The sequence below is a fragment of the Buceros rhinoceros genome, unplaced genomic scaffold (genome assembly GCF_000710305.1).
Source record: "Buceros rhinoceros silvestris isolate BGI_N320 unplaced genomic scaffold, ASM71030v1 scaffold32752, whole genome shotgun sequence".
NCBI classification, from domain to species: domain Eukaryota; kingdom Metazoa; phylum Chordata; class Aves; order Bucerotiformes; family Bucerotidae; genus Buceros; species Buceros rhinoceros.
In genome coordinates this window covers 1-11,939 of record NW_010398826.1, presented here as the reverse complement: position 1 = coordinate 11,939, position 11,939 = coordinate 1, and the positions used below count along the sequence as shown (strand labels likewise).

Genomic DNA, 11,939 nt, shown 5'->3' with positions numbered 1-11,939 from the left:
CTCCGTAGAGATATGCATCCCTGTCACCTGGAGACAACTACTGCAACAAAAGAGCCGGCTGTGAGTGCTCACAATAGCTAATGCAATCAAACCCCTTCCATGGCCATGCCAGGTTATCAGTGCTAGTTGTTTGCTCCAGAGACAGCACGCCTGCCTGCTCCCAAACAGGGAGCCTTTGCTTCTGTATCTATACCCTCCCTGCATGGGACAGGAACTACATTTTTTCTTATTCTTTGTAAAGCACTTACCAACCACCATTAGCCTTCAGTCCACAGCCCACACTATAAGTAGGAAAATGGGAATTGAGCAAGATTTGAACTCTTTTATATGTGATCCAGACTGTTTTCATAAGGTGCAAACTCCTGGACAGTACTGAAATAGCTGATGTAAAGTCTCCTACCCCTGCTGGATAAATTGTCTTCTAAAATCTATGTTAGCTGTTTATTACTCATGGTCAGATTACCTGGCATGCTGGTAACCCAGTTGTAGAGGTGCTTGACCACTGCCCTCCTAATAATGTCCAGCAGAGCTTACTTTCAGACAGGGAATTTTGAAAACAGCTTGATGCAACAGGTTCAGGGCTGCGTTTGACCTATTAATTGTTTCCCAGTGGAAACCAGGAGGCTATCATGAAGATACTGAGTAGTTCTCTATGGATCCAGCCTGGATGCAGCAAGATTAAGCCACAGGTAGAAAAGTAGTGATGGGACCAGACTGTCCCTGCACAGTTCATGTGTCTACACTTACCCTGCCTGCCAGTATGCCATTCCAGGCCTCTGTTAGGCAGGATGGTGAAGGAGCTGGCTGTACCATGTAGGCACAGCAGTCTGATTTATGAAAAAGGAGCTGACATTTTCTTCGCTAGAGATTGCTTGATTAAAGTTTGAGGAAGAGGTGCTGTATCTAATTAGCAGAACATAGTTGGTATGGGAATCTCTTTACTTCCCAAGTGGGATTTGAACCCACATTTTCCAAAGGCAGTACCACCCCTCTAATACTGCTGGATGGACAGCAATAGCCAGAGGAAACCAGACACAGCTCTCTCTTCAGAAGTCCATGGCTCAGCATACCCTGTGCCTGAAGCTAGTGACACCACCACAGTCTATACATTGTTGTCAATTATTCAGTCCGCAGAGTCACAAAGAGAAGGAGCCAGAGAGGTCACACTTAAGAGAAACACAGATTGGCTCCACATCACAGGAAAAGATTTTGCTTTTTGATGATGTGCCAGTATCACACCTTTCTCAGACTGCAAATCAAGGCCAGAGGCCATATTTATGTACAAACAACTGTCACTGGCATCTTTTTCAACCCTGAGGGTATTCAGGTAAACTATAAAAATTTTCTCTGTACCATCAGGCCAGAGGAACGCTTTTTCTCTTCTGGAAGACACACCTTTCCAGAATACTTCTACTTAAAATTTCAACTGACATATCCACATCATGAGGCAGCTGCCAGGACACACCAACACAGATTTGATGATGATCTTGTAGCTGTCAGATGAAGGAATAAATACAACAGATGCATCACCAGGCAATGGCAGCATTGGAAGGAAATGAAGCATAGACGTACATAAGAAAAAAATAGGGTTTTAATGATAAATTAACAGGTAAGAAAGATAATAAAGGGTCAGCCAGTTCTGCTGGACATATTTAGAATCTTTCCCCTGTCAGATTCTTAGTCTCCAATTAGATGATAGCTATGATGGGAGAAAAGTGTCAGCTTTGAACTGAAGCCTGGACTTAAGCACCCACCAGTAGCATTAATCTGAAAGCACAGTTTGGTATCTCTTTCTCGGCAACAATCATTAGCAAGGTTTTCTCATCTGCTAATGACTTATTTTCATTAAGAATAAGCATCTGGAGTACTCAACACAATCCTTGGAAGTCATGTATCACCACCCAGCTGTTCTATGGCACTTTTCAAGTCAAATGACCAATTTTTGGTGAAAGAATGGATGAATATTTCCACTTCAGTCTTGAACATCATTTCCAGTCCACTCATGGGACTCCTCAGGCAACTGGTATGTTGCTTCTTTATGTATCATTAAAAATGAAGTCACTCCACGTCCTGAAGTTGCTCACAAATTCAGAATTTCACTTTTTTAAAAGATAGCTGCTTTGTCACCTTGCGTTGAACCTAGAATCCAGTTTACAGTTTTCTTTCACTTTAAAACTCCAGCCACTCTGTCATATAAATACAGTTTGATGGAGAAATCTCACCACCTTCATGGCAATCATCAAAAACCTGCAAAAAAATCCCTATGTCAGCAGAATAATTATATACAGCACGCGTGATGGAAGTAACATGCTCATACGTATTCTATTCCTTCCCTGGTAGAAAGGCAGTAGTCTAACAGAGGCCAAAGTCAAGGAAGTCCTGTGCCAGTTCCAAGTAAGGGAAGCGGAACTGAATCCTCTGTAGTAAATTATGCAAACAGACAACTGGCAAGTTTTACCTACGTATTGGTTTACGGTCCAAGCAGGAGAGACCTAAAAGCTAGAAATGAGTTAGCTTGTTAGAAAACCTAAGTAAGCAAACTTGGGATTAGAAAATAATATGATTTGGAATGGGCTTGACTGCACCCTGTCACATACAGTCAAGTGAAGAGACAGGTGTCCTGGTCTGAGCTAGAACAGAACTCGTTCTGTTCAGTGATTTTAGTCTTCAGCTCAGTCTCTTCTCAGTAATGGCACCTTCTGAAGTTAACGGCATGGTTTTGCAGACAGTGTCTGCTTCTAGCAGTGATAGCGCTCGATGTTTACAGTTACTGCCAGGAACTGGTGTGCAGAAGGGCTCTGGCTTATCCTTGCTCCTGTGCAGACCAAGGTCACTGCTCAATCCCGTGTGTCATGGTGGGGCTGCAGTAAGTTAAAGGCTGCACCTGCAGATAGGAGCAGACAGGAGGGGTGACCCTAAACTGTCCAGCAATATGTGACATATTCAGTATAAATCCAAGGGATCACAAGGGTGATCTCTTCTTCAACGGCCGGTGTGTGAGGAGGACTCTGCCCATTCTGCCTTCAGTTCCAATCTGTGCATTCCTGAATCCAGTTCCAGAATCCAGCTCCTGCATCCAGTTCCCATCTGTCACTGAGTCCAGCCTGGGCCTTCCCCATGCCTGCCCACAGCACCAGTGGTGCAAGTGATGTAAATGCTATCAGGGGAGTTGGGTTCGATATTGGTTTGTATATATTTGTATGTATTTCATTTTTTGTTATTGTTTTCATTAAAGCAATTTTATTTTTCCAGTCCATAAGTCTCTCTCCCTTATTCCCTTTCTCTTCCCCTCTGGGAAGGGAGAAGGGTTAATAGGGAGTATCTGTCATTCCTCTAGTGGTCAGTCCAGCCTTGACTGTTGACAGACAAGATAAGTTGGAAACATCCTGGTCTAAACTAAAGCTAAGGCATCATGCGTAGCATTCACAAGCATAGTTGGCTTAGGAAGGCAAGAGGATCACTCACAGGCATACCCCTGCCACGTGCCTGCTGGCCATTTGCAGGACTGTATTCAAAATTTGCATGCACCCACCTATTCAGATACAGAATTAATTACTTACAGGGCAGAGTCCACAGGGCGTCCTGACTAATCCAGTGGGTTGTATGAGAGGACTAATGGCTCTGTACAACTTCATCTGTCCATCCACACTGCCTACTGTCCCTTCCTTTGCAGCAATAATAGTCATCTCCACTTTTCCATCATATATTAGAGTATTTAAAATGGTTTCAATGTCTTCCATTGACAACTCCACCTAAGAAACAATTTGTAAAATAGATATTAGGAAAGACACATGCCAATAAGTCCCCCAAGGAGTAAACAAGCAAAGACCATGACTAACGAAACCTTAGAGTTCTAACCTAGCACAGATAAAGGCACAGATACAAAAAGAAAAGCAAGTATCAATAGCACTTTTGGGTTACACTAGCCTTGGATTACCAAAAGGAACTTCCCTATGCACCTCAAATGCCTACATCATCCCTTCAAGGTACACTTCCAGTTTTACAGGAAAACGATCACGAAAGAAGAAAAAGACAAAGACTGCTGAAGATATACTTGTTGGTGTTGACCAATAATTGCAGGGAGTTTTTTCCTTCCTTTTTTTTCCCCCCTCCCCTAAAAGAGCTTCAGTTGCATAGACAAACATGAGAGAAATAACAACGTCAACCAGTTGAAATCGTTAAAGGAAAATGTACTTCAAGAAAGTTTTACTCCGTCAACAAGGATGTGAATTCTTTTATATGTCTTTGAAAACCCACATGTAAGAACTATCCTGAAATCCCATGCAGCACCAGTGACCCTCCTCAAAAAGCAATAAAGTAGAAAAGCCAACCTCCACTACAGTAACTGTAGGGTACTAAAGCACTTACTGGACCCTCACCAAATCTGCAGGACCCAATTCCTGCAGCTAGTCATGCACTGACAATTGTGGAAGTAGTAAGATGGATCTATTCTGACCTTACTGATACCCAGTTCACAGATGTATTTCCACACCTCGTGGGATGAGGCAAACGAGCTGTTCCTTTGTATCATGGGGTTCTGTTTGCTCTCTCGAGCTGCTTCTGCCTGAGAAAAAGCAAAATGAGTTGTAGTCAGAACTCACTGCCAAGAGCCTCCTCCACAGTTCAGTTTCAGACAGAGTGAGGTATAAAAGTTGATTTCCAAACCATTTCTGGGACATGTTTTTTACTTAGCATTTAAAGCTATGTCCTTAAGATTGATGTACACAAGACAATGCAATGCACACCAAACATAATTCTACTCTAAACATGACAAAAAATTTACACAGTGATTTAGATTCGTATGAAGGAGTATCAGCATCTGGTGGTTTTTGGCAGAAGTTTCTGCTGTACTAGAGCCAGTTAAAATACATTTTACCAAAACAGAGAAATGCTGCAATCTGCATAGGACTTATTTAATGGAAAACAGGCTTCTCCTGCAGCTATACTAGAGAAAATTGCCTTTTAGGCAAAGCTGACTGACTGACTAGTGCTGTCGACCCTCTCAGAAATAAGGAAGTCTGCAAGGAAAATAGTATCTTTTGCTAGGTTCTTTGGTCCCACGTTCATTGCTGCCTAAGTTGTCATTGGACCTTGGAGACAGAAGGCTTCCCTCCCTGTGCAGGGTGCAAAAATACACATTATTAAAATGCAACACTATCCCACTGCCTGTGACATATGCAACTCAGTACAGATTTGCCAGTGCAGTTATAACAATGGTCAACACTTATGGAAAACTTAAGCCTCGCCCGTCACTGGTTTTATAAAGAAAATAATTACCTGCACAAAACAAAAGGAAGATGACATTAGTAGTGGCACTCACCTTACTCTGTAGAAATTTAAAACACTGTTGATTTAACACCTCCACAAATTCAGACTCAAAGTCTTGGTCACTGTACCAAGCCCCACCAGTCACTGACCGGTCAGGCTGCAGGTTATATAGCATATACACCTTCTTCTTGGATGCCTGTTAGAGAAAAGCACACAGCTCTTAACAGCTGAAAGTCTTCCTTAGAAAGGAAGATTCAAGAAGATACATGCCAAAGAGATAGTTCTTTACTCCTAAAACCTAGGGCACAGCATCCAGCAGCTGTTTGACTTAACACATTTGACTATCAGTTAACACAAAGATAGAGGAGATTAATACATTTAGACTCCTAATCATTTTATAACGTAGTGTTAGAAGAGACAATCCTACTGACAACATGCATAAATACAAATCTCACTGAAGAATATCTCAAGAGTTTACTTTTAGCCTACTGACTCTAATGCCTCTTGACAGTTGAAGGAGTGCAGGGAAGCGTCTTTACAAGGCAGCAAAGACAAACTTAACAGAGCAGCTTTCAACTCTTTCTGCAGGATTCAACCCATGCACTGATGACAGGAGGACCCTGACATGATTAAACCTTGCAGCTAAACTTAGCCCTTGCAAGCCCACTCCTTACTGCCACACCTAGACATGCCGAGTGGGAACGCTGCTTCAGTCATGTTATTAGCAGTCAGTTAAAGGACAATGGTCATTCAAAGGACTACTCAGCAACCACTGAAGCAATTTTAGCAGCATTACACCTGCTGCACAGCTGGATGAAGCCAGCATCTCTCACAAGAACATGAAAAAGTTACTGCTTCTCTATGTCCACCTCAGGAAGTTACCTTCACCTCTCACTGCCTCCCTGCCCCTCCAAAAAATTCACACACGCAAGCCATGATGCAGATGACACTGGCACGCAAAAAAGGCACACAAAAGTGCCCAAGAGTTCACAAACAAGTGGTCTTCCTGGTGTGTACCAGGCCCTCCAACAAGACATAATCTCTGCTGGAAACCAGAAGAATGTCCAAAGAACACAGTATTACTAATGCATTGTAATTAAGCAGGTAAAGGAGAGCAGGATGCTGCATGACCGTTACAACAGCATGAGAAAAAGCACGGAAAAGATTAAGCCTTCCTCTGGTATAGGGATTGTTTGTGCACAAGATAAGAAAGCACTTGGGGAACTGGAACAAAATAGAAGAACCAAGACTAAAACAGAATCAAATGTCTTAGAAATTCTTTAAAGTGAACAATACAAACCCAGTATGAACCAGATACTGAAGGGAGTTTCAGGGTCTCCGGGGGAGAGGAACCTTGGAAGGCCACTTGCAGCTAGATAACCACATCACTAGTCCCATATAAAAGGCTGCGATTGCTTCATTGTCAGAAATACCAAATTGTGGCATTTTCCAGCAAAACTGGGACCAATGGAGAAAAAGTATTTATGGACAGGTTGCTTATTGGAGTGGAAACTGAGTGAAGAAAGGAGAAGAGGGTGGTAGTAAAGAGTGTTAAGAAACAAAAAAGGAGAATAAAGTATAAAAAAATGGAGAACAAGAGAAGGCAGGATCTGCAGAGAGCAGGAGTGTGGATGTCTACAGTCAGCAGAGAAGCTGACATCCAGACCCAAACCCATTGGCATGCTGGAGAGAAACCCATGAGACTCCTCCCTAGGTCTGTGTCCTAAAGACCGAGCACGGGAGCGCAGAGAAAATGGTGACAGAACTGCAGATTAGTGAGTAAGCAGTACAAGCGGTTTGTGAAGGGTAACAGAACTGTAACAACAGTTGTGTGCAATACAGAAATAAGAGAACGAAAACTGCCGTTTGATAGTAACGGTAATAGTAATTAGCAGTGGTGGGAAGAGCGATAGAACAGTATATTAATAGTGATGCATTTATTCATTAGATTATTAATATGTTAATCAGTTTGTCAGTAGTATGTTAATTATTTAATAAGCATTATAGCCTCTTGTATCTGCTGCCCCTCAAAACTACAAAATAAAGGCAGAGAACACTGGTGCATAGTGAGTGAGAAAGCCAGAGGCAGAACAACCTTTCTCTGCTCCCAGTCCCCCTGTTCAAACACTTGAAATTGCTAAAAAAAAGTTACAAAATACTCACTGCCACAGATTTAACTGCTTTAATTAGTTTCTTGCTTTCCAAGTTTTTCAGTATCTTGTTGATCTCTGTTAAGGGCAAATTACTTTTATATCTAATATCTCTGCTCCAAATGCCTGTTTAAAATTGGAGAAGTGAACAGAAATTAATAGAAAAAACCAACCATTTCTGTACATACTCACAAACCAAAAATTACATCACAGCATTGCTTGACTTTCTTGCCAACCATTGGCTGTATCCTTGATCCTACCGATCCTTGCAAAAGGGAGGGAAGGGACAGAAGGGGATGGAACAATGAAAATACCTAACAAAGAACAAGAAATGCCTATCATAACCACCATGCTGTCCTTTTGCCTCTCTTCCGAGAGCTTTTACAAGTGGACCCCATTTCACTGCCAACACGAATACATCAGAGAAATGTTCCTGCATTTTTCAGTAACTAGTGTTCGCTTTAACAAAAATATGAAAATATGACAGCCGGTTCTACCTGCCGTCTCTCAACCACAGCGCGCAACAACGGCTGAGAAAGCCTAGTTACTAGAGGGTTTTGTTGGCAGAACCCCTGCTAAGTCCGATACAGATGCATTTTCTTTTAAGTAGTGAATGTTCTGTGGATTCCTCAACTTGACAGTCCCATAGATAACTCATAATCCATATTCCAAATATTCCGAAAGAGCACCACACCCCCAAAAGAATCAACCAGGACAGGTTGTTATTTTAACAGAGAAATACGTCATCTTCTCTTTCGTTTTTAAAACTGGACACACGGAACATTATCTACTGACCTGGTATGGGGTCTCTAGATTTTATATTTACATAGTTTGGACAGGCATTTTAAAGTTTGGACAGTTGCCTAAGTAAACAGAGTTAGTACCACTGACAATTATAATTTATTTAAATTACCTTTGTTGCCTGCATCTTCTATAATTTGGTAAACCAGCTTCTCTTGATTGTCAGAGCCTTTCATTTTACTGTAAAATAAGATAGACATCAGGATTTTTTGAAGGTCAAAAATTTGAAAAATTTGCCAGCCATTGGCAAATATAATACATGACATTATACCTCTCTGGACCAAGCCAGGCTCGCCATTGAGAAGCCACAGTAAGAGAAAAGAGCAAAGTATGAAAGAAAAGTGACTAAGCAGGAGTCACTCAATAATGGGGAATTTGGAGTCATTTATTAATACAACTGTGGAAAGTCAAACAGCACAGAACATAAATTAGGATAATCTGCTCTAGACAGAATGTCTACAATGCTAAAACATGCCTTTTCACTGGCATGAGAAAGCCTGAACTCAGCAATCTTTTTCTAAAGCACTTGACAGAGAGAATGTCACACCTGCACTGGGGATAATTTTGAAGGATATTTCTTTCCAGAAGCATGTCCAGGCATCTTTTAGTCAGATTTACATTGGCATCACAAGACACAGTTTGAAGGTCCATTTTAATAAATCAAAGAACATTAGTTCAAGTGGCCTCCTGGAACAGCTGTCAATACGAGTGCTGATCCTGTAACATAAGCGGTGACAGAGACCACAGAACTAGAGTTTGCAGACAGTATGGTCAGGCTTCAGCTGGATTTCACCTGAGCACATGCATACGTTTGCACAGATCACTTTGTTGTCACCTGGACCAGAAACTCTGCTGTAAAGTCCAAACTGTAGTCCCACGGCACCCTCTGTTTGGTAGAACCAGTTATGTTGTGAACAATCATGTTACAGAATCCATATTACATTGCTGAATGTCTTCTCAGCAATGCTGCACCTGAGATGCAGAACTGTGTTCCAAGCAAATCCCATCAAACATGAGGCTTACCTCGCATTTTGAGACTCTTTGATTCTATATAGGAGGCCTGCGTTGCTCCTGAGAAGGTCCAGTTGCCCCTAAGAGAGATGGGCACAATGTATTTACTTTCCATCAAACAGCTTTAGAATATGGCAAGAATCTAAATGTCTAAAATAAAAAACTTAATTCATATCAACTGAATAAAAAAAAAAAAGGACAACTAACACTTCTCACCACTGGAAATAGTAATACCCTTGAGGATATTTTCTTCCCTGCAGCTATCCACTTACCATCAGCTATCAGAAAATTCAAATACCTGACCCTTCCCACATCTATGCACTTTCAATTATTTATCATAACTTTCGCATTGTACCAGGGACATTAAGTTCTTGTATATTTTGTTCTCACTCTCCACCATGGCTACCCAGAAACCACACTGGAGCTGCACTGCACAAGCTTTGAACAATTCTGAGTTCCAGTAGCAAAGTTCTATTTTTCATTAACCAGATATCACTGGAAAACCACCAAGCATCAACCGTGCCTCTCGGTGGCAAATCACCGGCATCTCTCACACACAAAACATTTGTTCTGCCCTTGACACTTATGCCTAGGCCAGGAAAATTCTTATTTCCTAATCTGAAGAGGCAAGCAACTAGACAAGCCCAAAGCATAATTGTGTATAAGAGCATTAACTAACATTCATTCTTATATTGGCAGCTATCCCCTTCCCCATAGCTACAGCCTTGCTTCTTACCGGTGTGGTTGGTTCACAAGCTGACCCCTCACAATGACCACCTTCCGTGCTTTTGATGCTTACAGTAGCTTATCTCAAGTGAAGCACCTGACACTTATTAAGGCCAAGCTCTCACTGCAGTTTTCCCCCACGTCTGATGTACTTACTCATCTTCCCACATGCTCCCCAAGGCATCTATTTTAAACAAATTGTTCTATCTTTAAAGCCTCATTGTGAAATTTGGCCAGCTCTTTCAAAAGTTATTGAACACATGTGGTCACGTCCAATGTATTGGTAAACTTCACATCATTAACAGAAAGTCCAAAAAGCGAGAGACTACAGTACTCCTAGTGTCACTTAGTATGGTCCAGGTTAAGAAGTTTCAGTTAGTAAAACAAAAGATGGCACCTTGCTCAGTTTGGATACTTTTTCAACACCTCTCTCTCAGAGGAAGCAAGAGCCGCTCCCCTCTTTTCAACAGTGCTCCCTTGACTGCGCCACTCAGACTGCCTTTTCTCCTGGCCTCACACGCCCATGTGAAGTTAGCCAGCTATGGAACCAAAAGGAATCTTGAACATTTTGCTGATACTCAAGCCTATGCCACACTGAACCAGCAAGATTAAACAGCTACTATTTGTCCTGAGCATATGGCAGACATAGTGGACAGTGACCCTGCTCATATCTTAGGCTGACTCCAGATACAGTAAGGGAAAATTCCCAGTGAGATGTGGGAAATCTACAGAAGATGCAAAAAAATTTGAGATGTTTCACCTGCTTATTATCAAAGTAATCCAGAACCTTGGGATTTAGTTTGGAGAAGACATTTACATTAAGAGCATGGCTAACTAATTCACTCCCCGTCATTAACGGACCTTGTGGTTATCACCTGAGGGCATCTTTCCTCCCGCTGAACCACTGCAACTCCGCTTGCACTCGACTGTTTCACTAGACCATAGTATCACATTCTGCTGTACAAAGTAATACTCAGGGAAAAGACGACCAAAGAACTCTAGACACATAAAAAACCAAAATGTGGTATTTCTCAGTGGTACCTTCCTCGCCTTGACATCCACATGGACACACACATTCGTGTTAACTTTGTATTACAGAATGGAAAGAGTAAGTTGAGGTGTGTTTTAATTGGCTTTGTCAATCGTAAGTGCTTATGGCAACCAGAAGTAAGTTAGGATAAATACATCACAGCAAATGCCACTAAATCCAACAGGATTAATTTGCTAGCCCTGACCAGCAGGTTGCTGCTATGCAGACTGTGAGTACAAAGAGTGTTCTGGGGTGGCTGAAGTAACGCGAGGAAGGTGAGGTCACCCTACCATCGAGAGCAGCCTGTTGATCGCCATGGCTCGCTGCTGGGCTTCCATGTGGGGCATATCATTTTGAATCACCTGGTCTGTGATACCATGAGGGAACTGATGGCACAGCTCAATAATCCTGGAGGAGGGGGAAAGCAAGTTTAAAATCACGTTCTGTTGCATCCAAAACCAAATCCAAATGTTATTAGAGTCGGAATGGAAGAGCGAGAAAAGAACTACTCAGGGGAAGATACCCATGAACTGCTTCTTGGTCATATCTGTTGAGGGAACTTAGCACCTGCTCCCTGTGCTGACAAATGCTTCTGCAGCTGCTGGACAAACAACTTCTCCACTTTGTGACAGCAGTGACCATGGTGCTCCATTTTACTCTTGTTAGCTCATTATTAACAACACGGATTTAGAGCTCCGTGTACGGTTTCGTTACACAAAAGGGTCTGACAGGAAGGAACTGCTAGCTAGTTGGAGAAATATAATACTGATGAAATACAAATACTGATGAAATGTCTTTTAGGAAAAAAGTTACTTAATGCAGAAAAGCCACAATTCCCTTTTCCACAAAGACAAAAACTTGGCAGCCCAAGGTCACTTGACCCCATCCCCCACTGCCACCTAAGCACCTGCCAGCCCCAGCACAAAACGCGCGGTGCCCCCAACACACAGCAA

General features: G+C 42.1%; 1 protein-coding gene across 1 annotated transcript; it reads right to left on the bottom strand.

The window, feature by feature from the left end:
• Nucleotides 1-2,113: 2,113 nt before the first annotated feature.
• POLR3F (polymerase (RNA) III (DNA directed) polypeptide F, 39 kDa) lies at nt 2,114-11,393 on the bottom strand. The gene is made up of 8 exons (XM_010131252.1): nt 11,277-11,393; nt 9,243-9,310; nt 8,332-8,399; nt 7,432-7,544; nt 5,321-5,464; nt 4,457-4,564; nt 3,561-3,752; nt 2,114-2,247 (listed from the first exon to the last, which is right to left on the bottom strand). The coding sequence occupies exons 1-8, from the start codon at nt 11,331-11,333 to the stop codon at nt 2,170-2,172; spliced, it is 828 nt and encodes a 275-aa protein (XP_010129554.1). The 5' UTR covers nt 11,334-11,393; the 3' UTR covers nt 2,114-2,169.
• Nucleotides 11,394-11,939: the final 546 nt, after the last annotated feature.